Here is a 16,727-nt window from a genome sequence, read left to right as displayed (position 1 = left end):
TTGCTAGTATTTTGAAGGATTCCTTTGGGACCAATGGCAAATTGATAGTGTTAAAACAAATGGTGTAAGAGGGTTCTGCCTTCCATCTGTCATTCTCAAAAAGAATTCATATAACTAGATATTTATTTATATCAGAATTATACACATAAAAATATAGAGACATGTACACATGCATGATTTTCCCCACCACTGTGTTAATATAGGAGGAGTTGGTATTCGGGTATGGAGTTTTGTCAGCTTGGAAGACCAATTTTTAAAAAACATTTGGCATGGCCTCATGATTAAAGGTATGAAGGATGGAGTTACTACATGCTCCAAGAAACTTTTGTGGAGGCTTTGTGAAATAACATCTTAGACTTGACAACAGGACCACCCCTAGTGTTATGGTGAAACTTATAATAACAAAACCTACCTTTTTTGCAGATGGTTCCAATCTACAACTGGAATTCTGATTTCAGAAACAATTGAAAAGTGTATAATTGTGGTTTGTCATTTGTTTCTCAATGCCATTTGTTAAAAGTTCTTCAGGCACAACATAATCTTCAAAGTTTAGCACAATAGCTTAAGGTGAGAGTGATAGAGGTGAATCTCTGGATGTAGGAGACCACTTACTTCTGGACGAATGGCAGCTTTCTATGTACAGCTGCCCTTTCCTCCATTATATTACCTAGCCAAAGCTAAACACTGTGAAGGCCGACGGTTGCAGTTGCAGATATTAAGCAATTGTGGAAGTGCTTAACTTTGGCTGGACTGTATCTGCTGCTGTTTCTCCTCTAGCCAGCCTTAACCTCTCCCGCAACCAAACTGGTAGTTCAATTTGTGCCAAGGCCTTTTTGCATAGTGAAAAACACAATAGAATGAAAGTGCAGTTTGTGAAAATGGTACAACAGTTGCATGGATGGAAATTTACTTCCTGTGCGTAAGAGCAATTTAATTTACCATTGAAGGTCGTTCATCTTCATGTGGAATAATGTTAGACTGTCTTTTCCTTGAGGTATATTTCTTGGGAGCCACTGTTCTTTCTGTAATTATGTTATAAATAAATACAGTTTAGGCAGTATATTCATTTTCTTCTTCTACAAGAACCACTTCATCACTGCTTGGCACTTGAGTGGTGGAACTGTATGCTGTACATCCTGTTCCAGAAGAAACCCTCCTTTGATATAGGTACCAGAGAAATGCTGCAGACACTGCCACAATTACTGTTGAAGTTATGACTAAGGTAGTTGTCCAAGCGGTTTCATCTGAAACGATACAGGGATTCCATCAATGGGATGTAGTCAAATTATGTACATTCTTTCTACACTACAGCTAATGTTTATCTGCTATCACACTTGGCACACTAATAGTAGTGATTGCCTCTTTACTTGGATCTAATTACCAGTTTGCAACTATTTAGAAAATAGCTCCTTTTCTACAAGTTACCATGGAACACAAAGGTAGCTCGGTGGACAACATTCTCACATTTTTCATTATACACAACATCAGATAGTATATGAATGTTAATTTATCATAGCATACCCACAAGGCAAACTTCGTCACCTCTTTGCTTTCACGTAGTCTTGTTCTATATGGCACTTTATTCCCAAAGCTGCTGGTGTTCTACAGAGTAGTATCCACTAGTGACAAGCATGTCTATACACAATCTCCTTTCTAAAAAAGCTTATGTGACACCAAATCAGGGTAAAACTACTGGGTAACAATGCAGAACTCTGGGTGTCATTTGCTACTTGCTTGTAACCAAATTACAGTGGTACCTCAGGTTACATACGCTTCAGGTTACAGACTCCACTAACCCAGAAATAGTGCTTCAGGTTAAGAACTTGCTTCAGGATGAGAACAGAAATCGGGCTCCGGCGACGCGGCAGCAGCAGGAGGCCCCATTAGCTAAAGTGGTGCTTCAGGTTAAGAACAGTTTCAGGTTAAGTACAGACCTCTGGAACGAATTAAGTACTTAACCTGAGGTACCATTGTAAATGGGCCTGAAATACTGATATAATAATAACAAATAACAACCATGACATTAACTTTAACCACTTGAATATGTACACAGATCACAGGGTAAGTGTGAATGCTGTAGTTTCCGTATTCAGTTACAAAGCGCAATAGCTCTGAATAACCAAGAGAAAATGCTCTCTTTTCAAAGCTCAACTACTGAATTTTTTTTTGGGGGGGGGGGAACCAAAAGATAACTCACCCGGTAAATACTTCTTTTCATAAGGAACTGCAAAGATACACGCAAAAGAAAATGAAAGGTGTTAATATGTGTTTATCTTAAAAGCAGCAATTTGCTTTCACTGCAATAACTGACATTTCTAACATCCTGAATCTCGAACACAGCATTCTATGCTCTTCAGGCCCCAATCCCAGTAACCTTTCCTATTCACTTGCATTAAAGAATGCTGTGCACTGTATGCATATGAGAAGCTCATTTCTGTATAAGGTGCTGAAACACTAGATCTTCATGTTCATGTGGAAGGGACAGAAAATGAGCAGAATCCTTTATTGTGCAAAAATGACTGCTCCAGTTAATTAAGACTTCTGTGATGTTAAGAAATGAAGTCTTGTCCTTCGGTTCCAATGTGATAAAAGCTGGAAGCAGGAACCAAACCAACACCATCGCCTTTCCAAGAATCTTCCATAACTAGTCAAAAGCAATGCTAGTACTGGTATGCTTTTTATAGGGGTATTCACAAAAACAGTTTCCCAAAAGTTAACCCTCCTTGAGCAATCTTGCAAAATTTTGTGTAGCTGATCTCTTAAGACTAAAGGGAAGATGTTTAGAAGATGCTCTTAAAGTAAAATTCTGACCCGTAGCAGTGCTAATTGCTCCCAAGACAATTCCCTGCAAATCTCTGAACTCTGAAATCTAGCACTAAGAAACCATTTATAGTATAACAAATAGTGTGGGTATTACATACTGGAGGTTTCACAAAGGACTTCAGTCAGTGGAAGGTGCTCACAGGCTGCTTTTTTCCATCGGCCTGATGATGTCTGCATAACAGCACAGGTGTTTATTAGCTCCTCATTACTTTCCTCCTCTATCCAGTTTGTAAAATTCACTTTGGATTGATCGTACCATTTGAAAACGTTCTCTGCAACAAAATAAAATTTTAAAGTCCTATAACATTAAGGCTGGTTTGTGTGTGTAGGAAGAAGTCTCTGCCTTGTGTGCACCTCCTGTGTGGGTGGAAGTTTAATTTCACTTTCCAGAAGCAAAGATCCTGGTTTAAAACAAACTCTAGTCAGTTTCTAAAGTTAGCTTCAAAAGCAGGAGTTATGAAGATAACTTTTATAATTAACCAGAGTTTGTTTTATGCTACGGTCTTAGTTTCATGGGTAACAAACATGCCAGGCCTTCTGGAAAGTGAAATGAAAATCTGCTACAGTCCTTGTCCTGCAGGAGGAGAGGGAAGAGCAAGCCTCATATCGACTTCGTACTGCTAAAGGTAATATGTGGTTGACTGGTAACATCTGAACATGGTCTAATAGTAACATCTTGCAATAAAACAAACACAAGCACAAACCCTCCACCACCACAAAGTGTCCTCTGCCACCTCAAAGGGAAGCTCTATTGAGATCACTGGAACTTACTTAGGATTGTTCTGTAGTTGCTTGATCAGGGGTCAGCAAGCTAAGGCCCATGGGCTGGAAGGAGCCCACGGAGGTCGTTTGACCGGCCCATGAGCTGCCCCCGAACTGAGCCACCTGCGTGCTGCGTTAAATCGGTGCAGCGCAGCATGGGGACTCGCTTCTGCAGCACCAGAAATTGTGTCTGTGCAGATGCTGGAAATCACGGACACGTGTGTATGCTCACGCACGTACACCAATCTGGCCCAGGCAAGATAAACCTTGCCGACCCCTGTGCGTGATTATACCATCAAAATTAAACCAAGGTCAGATTTCTTTTGAGATTTCAGTTCACTTACCATCTGTATCAAAAAACATGCCCAATGATATGTATTCCGGACCATGCCAATGGGTGCAGAATGTACTCCGAATAAAGCTATTCTCCTCTTTGTTGTTTATGCTTATAATGTCAGCTCCAGATGCTGCATTTGAAGGGGTGGGTGGGAAACAAACAAACACCAAAAATCAAATCCCAGCGCTTTGTCAGATCTTAGTCTAAAATAGACTGAACAGAAATAGTGCTCATATGTGACCTTTTCTTATGCTCAAGTACTATTAGGTTTTGTGTAACCCCCCCCCCCCCCGTTTCATGAAAGACAAACAAGCCCAACCACCCAAGTTAATTGTGTCTGTGGCCCCAAATATACCAGAGTGTCTGCTGCGACATACAGGAGCATGTGTGGCACACAATCCCAAGTGGAAAGCATTCCCAGAATGTTAAAAAAAAAAAGCTTTAAAAAGACTGGGCTAACAATGAAATAGCAAACTGCTCCCCTCCTTTCCCCTCCGGATATGGTCAAGAGCACAATTAAAAGCCTGTTGAAGTAAATTTGCGGGAGCCTGGACGTGGTAGATTACCAGAAACTCCGGACTGGGCAAATTAAATCAGAGCAGCCACTGAAGCATCAAACAGGATGAAATACTGATAACACTGTACTGCATGAAAAGCTGCTGCTCTGATCAGAGTAACATTCTATCTCCGATGGCCGACTAACTATGGGCCTCTAGAGGTTGCTGCATTATAAACCTGAGCATCCCTGACTACTGGTTATACTGCTGGGCCACAGGTTTCCCATCCCTGCCTTATTTATTTTATTTATTTATTGAATTTATGTGCCACCCTATACCTTCAGGTCTCAGGGTGGTTCACAGAATAATATCAAAATATAAAACCACAGCCCAATAACCCTTCACACAGCTGTTGGGAGGATAAAATGTGTGAGATGCTTTGAACACTCCCAACAGCATCGGAAGGGCCTTAGGCTAGTCTCCCTTGATCTACAATCACCCTTATTGTCACAGATATAATAATTACAAAAAATAATGTACCTAGAACAACGCAGCCCTCAAGCATAGCCACAGCCTACGTATCTCATTAGTGACTCAAAAAGGGACTGGAGAGGGATTAGTTGTATTACCATTTCCCTTGCAGACCTCCCTGGTATCATCGAGAGTCTCCAACGTTCCTTCAAGTAAAGCATAGCAGCTCCTTCCAAAAGAAAGCCAAGCAGCAGAGGGACATGCAACTAGGGAAGACAATGGTCACAATTAGTTTCCTGTATATTTGCATCCTGCCTTTTGATAAAAAAAATCACACAGTGGTACCTCAGGTTACATACGCTTCAGGTTACATACACTTCAGGTTACAGACTCTGCTAACCCAGAAATAGTGCTTCAGGTTAAGAACTTCACTTCAGGATGAGAACAGAAATCGTGCTCCGGCGGCGCAGCAGCAGCAGGAGGCCCCATTAGCTAAAGTGGTGCTTCAGGTTAAGAAAAGTTTCAGGTTAAGTACGGACCTCCGGAACAAATTAAGTACTTAACCTGAGGTACCACTGTACTTAAAACTGTAACAAAATTGTTTAGACAAACTCCGTATTCAAAATAAGCTTTAGAGCAGCAAAACTATCTATGGCAGTAAAAAGATAAGACACCAGAAGATCCCAGAGGCCCTCTCAGAAAATATCACCTTTGCAAAACACCTGATAGTTAACCAGGAAGGGACAAGGGGAATCTCCCCAGAGGGAGTTCCAGGGTTTGGGTGCTAGTGTGGAATAGGCTGGATCTCTAGTGACCACCCACTATTCAGATGATGAGAGCACATGGAACAGGAGTTCCAAGGAAGATCTTAATGTGCACCAGGATTCATAACTGGAGAAGGCTTGTTGGGGACAACTCAAGCAGTTTAGCAAACCACTGAGTGCAATAATGCAGGAAGGATGACACCTGGGCTATAGATGGCAGAAAACTCATCTTAGAGCCTTATCTTCCAGCCTACACTTCCCACCCCCATTTCATCTGTGCTGTGCCATACAGTAGAACTACTACACACTGCCATTTCTGCTATAACAGTTCTATTTCTGAAGCTGCTCCCAACAACATGGTGTCCTGGGCACTTCAATAAACTTTTTTTTAAAAAAAATAATACAAGCAGTGCTCCAGATGTTTGTAGAAAAGTAACACCATGCAATGGTTGTAACCCAGCATACGTGAGCCACAACTAAATCCAGTGCAAAGTCAGTGGGATTTGTGATCAGACCTGTGCACTTTTTATGATTGAGGGCCAAACTAGATCACTTGTTAACTTTAAAAGTTAGCGAACAACAACTGGGAGGGACCCTGAGTTGGATCTGGACATTTCCATCATTTTCCCCAGCAATTTTTTCTAAGGAAAAATCAACCCCCGCTGGCAATTTGCCTCTTTAGAGGATACTTGCAATGGGGGGGGGGGGGTTGCAGCTCATGGAAGCAAGGAGAGTTTTTCATAGGTAAAATGGTACTGGGGAAAATTTTAACCTACCCTCTCTTAGCACCACAGTTCCTACCCAAATCCCCCACTTCTGGTTGTTGTTTAGTCGTGTCCGACTCTTCGTGACCCCATGGACCAGAGCACGCCAGGCACTCCTGTCTTCCACTGCCTCCCGCAGTTTGGTCAAACTCATGCTGGTAGCTTCGAGAACAATGTCCAACCATCTCGTCCTCTGTCGTCCCCTTCTCCTTGTGCCCTCCATCTTTCCCAACATCAGGGTCTTTTCCAGGGAGTCTTCTCTTCTCATGAGGTGGCCAAAGTATTGAAGCCTCAGCTTCAAGATCTGTCCTTCCAGTGAGCACTCAGGGCTGATTTCCTTCAGAATGGAGAGGTTTGATCTTCTTGCAGTCCATGGGACTCTCAGGAGTCTCCTCCAGCACCGTAATTCAACAGCATCAATTCTTCGGGGATCAGCCTTCTTTATGGTCCAGCTCTCACTTCCATACATCACTACTGGGAAAGCCATAGCTTTAACTATACAGACCTTTGTCAGCAAGGTGATGTCTCTGCTTTTTAAGATGCTGTCTAGGTTTGTCATTGCTTTTCTCCCAAGAAGCAGGCATCTTTTAATTTCATGACTGCTGTCACCATCTGCAGTGATCATGCAGTGATCACTTCTGGTAGAAGCTTCTATTTGCTAAGAAGCTTAGAAGGAAGATATCTAGCTGCGGATCTCCATCATCATCTTTAGTTAGGCTCTAGATTACTTGGAACAGCCTTCTTATAAATTCAAGGCTCTCTCCTTTAAGTCTTGTCTCATCCAAAGTGTTTTCCTGGACAGCTATAGCACCACCTATATTGCAAAGGCCACTGCTAATTAACCGGCATTAAAAAATTGCAATAAGTTGATCAGAGCTAAACTGGCATCCTCCTCCTTGTACTAGAAGTATAAGGAAAGACAGGAAAAGTCAAGCAGCATTTGATGAATTTCCTCTATATCTCATGCTCAGGCTGTGAAAGCCTTTGCATATGCACTTACAACAGGGACATCTTTGAACAAGGCAGAAGTATCAGCAGGGTTGGGGAAAACTTCAGGTTTGCCAAAGTACGAAATTTACATATTTAGGTGAAAACACCAAAGTGGGTGGGAACCCTAAAAAAAAGCTCAATAAGGATTGAGGTCCCATAGTGGCGGTGGCATCTTCCCCAACTGCTTTTTTTTGGGGGGGGGGGGTGAGGGAGATGGAAAGTATATGCTGATTTAATCAACCCACTAAATCCATGATAAAACAACTATATATATATATATATATATATATATATATATATGAATGAAAATAGCAACAGCCCTAATTATTTTACTACCGCACTGAGTGTTTGTGAAATAGGGTGGAATATTTTAAAGCCAGGTATGAAAAACCCATGGCTTTCCAGATGTTAGCTCAGAATCCCCTCTGGTCCCAATGGTCAGGGATAATGAAATAAAAATGACTCAATATATGTGCTTTTCTTTAAAAAGAAAGAGAGAAAGAATGCCAATCAGCATTAAAGGTTTTTCTTCTTTGCTTTAGTTATTATAACTACTTGCTTGGTGTGAAGTCAGATATGCCTGCTGGAAACAGAACTTGTTATTTACATCACGGCACAATGAAAATATCAGATTTTATCTGTCTGACATTAACCTGGAAGTAACTGCAAAGGTGGCTGAGTTTTTGTTTCTCTTAAGAGTGGTGAATGGCACTATTTAGCGGGAAGAAACTCCAATGAAAATCCTTATTATTACATGTTTTACATGGCTGTATATTTGTATATATTTTAAAATTTTATATATGGATGCTTTGTGATGGCCTATATTTGTAATGCCTAAAAAGGTTTGGTGCAGAAGAAGATTTACAGAAACTGTTGCCTTGCAAAAAACATTAGTGGGTTTGTACTGCAGAGGCACTTTCAGCTCTGTTTAAGATGAAAAATTGCTTGTCCGTGTTCAAAACCACAAAGAACAGTTTAAAAGGAACTACGTAAGTACATTTTGTGTTTGTGTGTTTTTCCTTCTCTTCCAAGGGCACAAATAAAATTTGCTTTTGGAACATTTTCCAAGGGGAAAGAAGTACAAAAGGGGGGGGGAGGATCCTAAAATCAGTTCAGCTCTGCAAGAGAACAATTAGTGTCAATTAGTCTTGATCTGAACAACTTTTTCTATACAACAGACTAGCAACGTATAGACCCATAACTATATGCATTGTTCACCTTATTTCTGTTTTATAGATGCCAAAGCAAGTAAGAATGCAACAGATCCAATGTAACATTTCTTACTATTGTTCCTAACTACTGGCAGCCTGCACATCTCATATATGTGGGTTACCACTGGCTTGCTGAAACCCAAACACCGTGTGTGGAAGAAGTCTTTCACAACTTTATGGATATAAGCTGTGGTCGCTGTGTCACCCTAGGGCTGGATTTTCCAGTGATTTCCATAGGATGAGAAGAGTACAAAACCCATGGTTGAATCAAGTTTCCATTAATCTCCACTAAAAACCTCTGTCTATAACTTTATATATGTGAGTGATATACAACTAAGTCATATTTAGAGTAGACTCATAGAAATCAATAGACAAACCTATTGATTATAATGGGCCTACCTGTACGAAAAATTGGATAACATGGCCAAAAAAAGGAGTTAATACTGTAAGCTCTACAGAGCTCTCTCTCTCCATCAAAATAATTGAAGACAGAAGCAGCAGTTTAAAATCTTTGTGTTTTGCCTACAATCAAGAAAACAGACAGCCATCTAGCAGAAGTTACAACAGATATTCATTTAAAGTGTAGGCTAACACCAAAGCCCTGTTTTCAACTATAAAACATTATTTATAGTTACAGAAATACTCACTGACCAAAGAATCTACTTCACCCCTTCCGGGGAAAAAAAAAACAAATATGGGTACCATATGTCTAGGGCAACAAACAGATGGCATACTTTATATACTTTCATTTTGAAAAGAACGAACTGGAAATACCACAACGATTTTAAAAATAACATGTCCAGTTGCATATGGCAAGATGCAGCCAATCCGCCAACACTCCTTTGATTTCATGTAACCATGTTAAAATGTTAAAAATGCAGTATATATTCTGGAAATAAAACTTTGTAGCTTTTGTCTTGGGCTTGTTTTTTCTTAAACATTCCTTGCCACGACAAGAAATGCTTCCTTTATGTCAGCGCTCATCCTGCTTCCTAAAGACTGCGGAGGCTGGCTTTCTGCAATGTGCTAAAATATAGTGATAAACTCTCCTTTCCATTGGATGCGTAGTAAGGTGTGAAGTTAGGTGGGCTGAGACTGGGTTATGTGGTCCCTGTACAAGACCCTAGGAGGATGGATGGAGCAACACACATGAGATAAGGGAAACTACCCAAGGGTCAGAAAAACAATAGCTGTTGGTTGAACAGTTTTGATGGTACAAAAGTCTCTGGTTCATAAAGTTTCAAAGAAACACAGGAAGACTACTGGCAGCAGCTCTCCAAGGTTTTAGACAACAGTCTTGACCAGCTGCTTCTGGAGATGCCAAGGCCTGAATCTGGGACTTTTCAGCTCTTCCCTATACATCTAAGCTCAATTTCATAAAGCTCTTCCAAGCAGAGAAAGTCCAGAACGTGCATGGAATATGTTAGCCTGCTGCTTCTCCTGCAAAACTTGAGGGAGTCAGCATAATGCAAGAGATCTACGTTCTCTAGCCCTATGCAGCTGTTTTTCATTAATCCCTTAAGGACGTCGAAAAGACAAAACAAATGAAAGGTATACATTACAGTGCTGGGGAGTGAGAAATCCATTCTTTAAGTTTGAAAAAATTAACTATTATTTCAAATAACTGTCCACATATAATAGTAAGCACTTGTATTCGACACACTTCTTTTTTTCAAATCAGAGTGACTCTCTCCACTGTTTAGCAAGGCTACATATATATTAGATGGGTGCAGCTGCCAGTGGATGCATTGTTCTCCTTTTAGCCATGGTCTTCCCACTTCAAAATGCTAAACAAAAAAATGCCCTAATTCAGGGATGAGGATCTTGCAGAATCTGCTAGCTTTTTTTGCTTTTTCCCGGAACTTTTTTTTTTTTTTTTTTGCTGGAATAGAGTGGTGCAGAGCCAGGGACAAAGTGTTGTCTTCTCAGAAGGTAGAGTCAATTACCCGCTGCAGTATTTGGGCAACAGACTTCAGAGTTTAATCCCAACCATCTGTGCTCAGAAGCAAGTCCTATCATATCGCTTCCTGGGTAAGTAAGGCTAGCAGCCTTAGCTGACCAATCTGCATCCCAGTTGCTACAAGCCAAGCAGTCTTAACACCTCACTTCAGAAAATAACAGTTGAAAACACTGACAGATCTACTGCATCTAATCCTGTGGCCTACCTTTTTTTTGGCCCACCCCTGTGGTCAATGAATTTTCCCTTGTTGCTAAACATTTCAACAATTAAGCTCTGATCCTGAAATGAGTCACAGTATATCTACGCATATAGATAGCCTCACAATGTAACCAGGATCACACACACCCTCGCACCTACACATACAAATAATTTTAGCAGTGGATATAGGAATTAATGTCTATACGATTCTTGAAATAGCTCTCAACAACCAAAATAGGGAGAAACAGAAAAAGAAAGTCTTTCTTTTCAGGCCATGAGACTGGAGGTTTTGTTTACTTTGACTCATGTTTTCTCAACATCTGTGCACTAGCCAAATGGACTTCAAACAAACAACTACCCAGAGTAATGCAAGTCTTTTTAATCTCCTTATGGAGAAAACAGGAAATTAATTTGCCCATTGTCCGATTTGTTTCCTGTGATGATGAAGCCTTAAAAGCTTGTGGGTCACATGATATATCTTGGTATGTATTATCTCATCCTGGCAAAACCTCTTCCCTCTTCCACCCCCCCCCCCTTCATTCAGCTCTGGACAGATGAACCAAATACAATCCCTCCCTCATCCTGACCAACCAACAATACAGAGTTGTTGGGGGAATCTGTCCTAAAGAGAACAGGTCTCTAAAATACGTTTTGAAACAGTTTTCTGAATTAAAATGTATTATATTAAATTACAGGTTCTCCAGTTCATGCTCATACTAAAATGTAAAGCAAAACTTAAAACTAGAACACACTTACAAATATATTTTAATACATTTGATGGCTGGACATCCTCCCCTCTTTTTACAGGGGGCTATACCCCACAAAGGCAGAAACCATTGCCTAGACCAGGGGTTGGCAACCTAAGGCCCATGGGCCACAAGCGGCCCATGGGGTTAATTTATCCGGACTATGGACCCCCGCAGCTCACTCGGTCAGCTCCTGTGCGCCGCCTTCCGTAACGCTGTCCGCCTTCCCATTGGCTGCAGGAAGCTCCTGCAGCCAATGGGAAGCTGCGCACGCCTCTGTGCCGGAAGGAGCGCTGGAAACAGCATTTGTGCATGCGTGTGCACTCCGGCCCACCGTGGCATCTGCGGGACATGCTAAGTCCAACCTAGACATAGCTCAGTGCGGCGCAGGTGCAAAAAAAGGGGGGGCAGAGAGGAGTTCCTCTCTAGGAGCTTTCAATTTTGCACAATCACAATAAGCCATAGTTTAAGCCAGTAAGCTGCCAGGCTACTGGTTCCTCTAGCTCACACCAGGTGCAGCTGCAGCAAAGCAGTTGCTACTATGTTGGACTCCAGCTAAGACTGCTCAAAAGGAGACCTTTTCTGCATTTTTCTGATGGTTTTAATTTAGTAGAAAGCATAGGCCTAGCCAGGATTTTTGATAGGGGGCCCCCAAAAGTTGTTTTTTAGATCACACAAAAAATTGTTGACATTTCCTTTGAATTTTTTATAAAGGATGCCCCCCCAAAGAGGACATGGGGGGCAGCGTTCTGTTTTGGAGGCAAGCTTTTGTTGGGGGGGGGGGAGAACTTCAGTTTGGCAAGTGTTTCTATTGCTGCCCTCTCTTGGCTTTGCCCATGGTAGGAAGGCTAACTAGGGTAACCCTAAGCAAATTGCTCTGTAAATTGCCATTTGTAATGTGCATTACCAACATGAAGTAAAAACCAAATGTGAAAGTGGGTCACATGTTGCCCTGCCTCAGATTCAGGCGACAACCCTACAAATGTTCACTTGAGAGAGAATGCATAATTGGGAATAAGCATTTTATTTATTCAAATTCTTCTAACTAAACAGCGTTTGTTTACCTTATTTATTTGTAGCCCCGATGAGCTTAGGGGCATCATACTGGTCTCCCAATAACTCCCCCCCCCAAGCTAAATGATATGGAAAAAGTGCTTCAGGGAAACCTAAGGAGGTCTATGGGCGAGTTCCGAATCTGAAGCCAGGTTTCCCCACCAAGTCCTTGCCGCTTTACCCACTGCGCCACACTCTCCCAGCGAGGTCGCGCTGCGAGCCCTGCGCGTGAGGGACATCCACGTTTCTCGCCCCGAGCCCGCGCGGGGAGAGCTTCCCTGGGCAACGGCCCTGCAGGCAGGAGAGGAGGGCGCGCGGGCGAGCCGGGGAAGCGCAACCCGGAGGCCGCGAAGAAGAGGAACCCCCTCGCCCCGCTGCCAGCCCCGCATTCACTTGGCGCGCCCGGCCGGGACTAGCGGGGAGAAGAGAGGGAGGAGGAGCCCGCTCCTTACCGTCTGCTGCTGCTCCTTGGAAAGGCAGCGCGGCGGCCAGGAGGAGGCCGCTCAGGAGGCAGGAGCGCGCGCTCGAGGGGGCGCCCATGGCGCAGCGAAGCAAGCTCCGTCCGAGCCCGGCCCACTCGGGGCTTAACGACGACGACGCCACCCACTCCCTGCCGCTGGCGGGGTAGCTGGGGGTGGGGTGGGCGTGGGCGAGGGCGAGCCCTGGCTCGTGTTCCGGCTTCGGAAGCGGGAGGGAGGAGAGCAGCAGGTCCAGCAAACTTCTGCAAGGGGAACTGGGTGGCGGGACTTCTCTCTCTCCCCCTCCTCAGTTGGCGGAAGGGGCTGGTCACGAAGAAAAGCCCTCCAATGCACAGCTGAATGTATCCCATGTTGCCTTTGGGGTCTTGTGATCCCGACAGAGCTTTTGCGTCTTTAAGTGTAGGCAGAAATTCAACTGGCACAGGTTTCCGTCATCAAGGGACGCTCCTGTCGAACGCCTCGCGTCCCACCCAGCTGGGAAAAGGCGGTCGGAAGCAATTGGAACCTCCCTGCTTAAGTTTCCGTGTGTAAAGTTAAAACGGCACTTAATGGAAATACTTAAACTACTTGGAAGGTTATTCAGATGCGCTTGGCTCCTTTCCTCTCGAGGAATCTTTTAGCTATTGGTGCTTCTGTCAGAAATGCAAAATCTCCTTTTTGTACGCTGTGCTAATTATTTCAGCATAACTCCTTTTTTTCCATGCTTGCAATCAGTACTAATCCACTGCTGACTGATCAATTGAATTTTGCACACAGATGCAAAATATAGGAACATTAAATGTCACAGTACTAGTTATAATGAGGTCTTGTTTGTGTGTGATAATATTGGTAATGCCCTTTCACCTTTCTACCCAAGACATAATAACAATTGCAAGTTAGGTTAGTTATCTGTTCTTTTTAACCTAAAATTTAAATTACCTTAAAAGTATTTTCCCTGGATGGTAGAGACTTGGCTTGAGTAGGTGTTTGGAAAGTGGGAACTACAAAATGCTGCTTCAGTTAAGTTATATGCAAACTGACCAGTAGAGGGTATCAGTGTTGTTTCCTTAGTACACCAGCAATATGGGAATGCTATGCTTTTGTAAATAAGAATATACAGAAAACTATCGGAAGTAAACTGCGTTGCATTATCATTAATTTCAGTGATAGTAACTATACCTTTGAAATTGATGGAACTTATTTAATATTGACAGGATTAGGATTTCCCATTGGCCCTGTTCCAGTTCTAATAAATGTTTCAACAACACATTTTTCTTACTGGTTCCGCATCTAACCCAGTGTCAAATTTCATTTTGTGCAAGACTCTCTGTAAAGCTGGAAAGACCTCACCACCATCACCTGTTGAAATTTGGCATGGTGGTACTTTTTAACAGCTGCAATCCCTTAGGAACCTTAGAGCAGAACTATGCGATGGCAGCACACCCAGGTCTTAAAATGTGGGTTTCTGCCAAACACCCTGTAAAGCAAAGTATGGAATGAGTTCAAGTGGGAAAGTCCTTGTGAGTGGTGCAGAACCCTTCAATTCCCTCCCTCCAGTCAGTTTTTTTCTCAGCTGCTGTTTGGGACAAGGAAAAAGTTCAGCTGGATGAAAAAATATTAAATGGTGTGTGTGTGCATGAGAGAATGAGAGAGAAAGGACAGAATAAATAAAATGGGAAGCTGCCTCACACTGATTCAGGCCACTAGTTCAGCTTTTACACTGACAGCAGTTCTCCAGGGTTTCAGACAGGACACTTTTCTAGCCCTATCTTGGATGGCAGGAATTAGCAAAGCAGACGCTCTACTTCTGCGCTGCCGCCAGCATCAAGTGTCATTGTGCCCTTTTGAGGAAGCTGCAGTGAACACAGTTATTTACAAGTAAACATGCTGATGGTTAGGTTGACAGGCTTTGCAACATGGAAGTTACCGTTTTGCAGAAACGTGGTCTGTTTCGTTTACAATAAAAGTGCGGGGGGAAACAACACATCTCCAAAAATTTTAACCTCAACTTCTACAAGGTTGCCCTTGGCACCTCAAAGAGCAAGTTAACTTTTCAGGGTATGAGTTCTTTGCACAGCAATTTTAAAAACCAGCTATGGAGAAACAGAATAGGAAGTTCAAAAACTCAGATTGATTATTATTTTCAGATAAAATCTTAAACTCAATGCCTTGCCGACTCCTATGTTGTTATTAGAATTTGTATACTACCCTTCATCCACAGATCTCATCCTACCCACATTTATCAGGAACTCCCATTGGTTTTCAGTTTTTAAAGTGTGTCTTACATTGTAGCCTAACTGCATATCAGAGAGGCAACATGTCTCTGATCTGTTGTGTTTTTTTGCAATTAGTTTGAATATGCAACTAAAATTGGATTAAGTGCCATGTACTGTAATATGGTATGCACATTGCACATGCGGTTCCTTCAAGGGAATAATCCAGGATGCAAAAAAAAAAAAAAAAAAAAAAGGAAGCAAAGCAGGTCTGGAAGGAAGCAAAGCAGGTCTGGGTCTAGTTTAATGTTTAGATGGTAGGCTATCAGGAGACCCCCTAAGTTCTGTGATGGAAGAAAGTCAGGATATAAATGAAACTAGTGATCTTTTTTAACAGTCGCCCAGTGGCAAATATTCCCCTTTGGGGCAAGGTGCTCATGAGGAATGGCAATGGCCAAGCCTCAGATGTGCTTAGAGGAAACAAGATTATCTGGACCCTTTTAAGTCTGGCTTCAACTAAAACTGCCTTGGTTGCCCTGGTAAATGACATTGGCCTGGAGAGCAGTAGTGTAATCTTGCTTGTCCTTGATCTCTCATGACTTTTGGTACCATTGACCACAGTATCCTGGAGGATAGCTTTAATACTCACAAACTTCTAACTTGCATACATTCACAGACAGGGTATAATCCTCCTGTTGTTTTCTGTGTCTGCAAAGGAATCAATTTCCTCAACATAGTAAGTTAAACATAGAATCTCTCTCTCTTGAGCTCCCTAATGCATGTGCTGATGACATGATGGAAGGCCTGCATCATGAACCTGGAGAGGCAGTGTGCAGGATGGTCTAGCTGATGACTGAAGATACGAGAATGACACAGCTTTAGACCAAGTCAGACCATTGTGGTCCATTTAGCTCAGTGTTGACTATAGTATAAGCTGGTAGTGGCTCTTTGGAGTTTCAGGCAGCAGACATTCCCAGCCCTACCTGGAAGAGTTCAAAGCAGGTGCTCTACCCCTGAGTGAAAGCATATCCCATAGCACCATTAGCTCTGACTGCATCATAGAACTGGAAGGGACCACGAGGGTCACCTAGTCCAACCTCCTTGTGGTCCCTTCCAATTCTACAGTTCTATGAAGCAGTTTATTTATTAAGCAGAAGAGGAGGGAGCAAGTCCTGGGCTCTGTCCAGGTGCCTCATCTCACTTGGCAATTATTATTAAGTACAGTCGTACCTTGGTTTTTTGAACAGCTTAGTCCTCGAACATTTTGGCTCCCAAACGCTGCAAACCTGGAAGTAACTCTTCTGGTTTGTGAACTATTTTTGGAAGCTGAACGTCTGACAGGGCTTCCAATTGGCTGCAGGAGCTTACTGCAGCCAATCAGAAGCCACACTTTTGTTTTGGAAGTCGAATGGATTCCGTTCGACTTCCAAGGTACAACTGTATGGGAGAAGTGGAAGACTAAACAGGCACACAACTTCCT

The 16,727-nt window shown here is 42.6% G+C and overlaps 1 protein-coding gene across 1 annotated transcript in view; it reads right to left on the bottom strand.

Moving 5' to 3' along the window:
* Positions 1-105: 105 nt before the first annotated feature.
* The window catches only part of LY75 (lymphocyte antigen 75), a 77,844-nt gene continuing 61,222 nt past the window's right edge, over positions 106-16,727 (bottom strand). Inside the window, exons 35-39 of the mRNA XM_083578560.1 lie at positions 5,049-5,156; positions 3,930-4,052; positions 2,922-3,095; positions 2,198-2,224; positions 106-1,244 (exon numbers count right to left, since the gene is read on the bottom strand). Coding sequence (XP_083434686.1) covers positions 1,051-1,244; positions 2,198-2,224; positions 2,922-3,095; positions 3,930-4,052; positions 5,049-5,156 — 626 coding nt within the window. The 3' untranslated portion in view covers positions 106-1,050. The remainder of the gene's footprint in view (positions 1,245-2,197; positions 2,225-2,921; positions 3,096-3,929; positions 4,053-5,048; positions 5,157-16,727) is intronic.

Source organism: Podarcis filfolensis (assembly GCF_964270895.1).
Source record: "Podarcis filfolensis genome assembly, chromosome: 1".
Lineage (NCBI taxonomy): Eukaryota > Metazoa > Chordata > Lepidosauria > Squamata > Lacertidae > Podarcis > Podarcis filfolensis.
The sequence above is the reverse complement of the archived record's forward strand: the minus strand, read 5'-3'. Positions and strand labels throughout refer to the sequence as shown.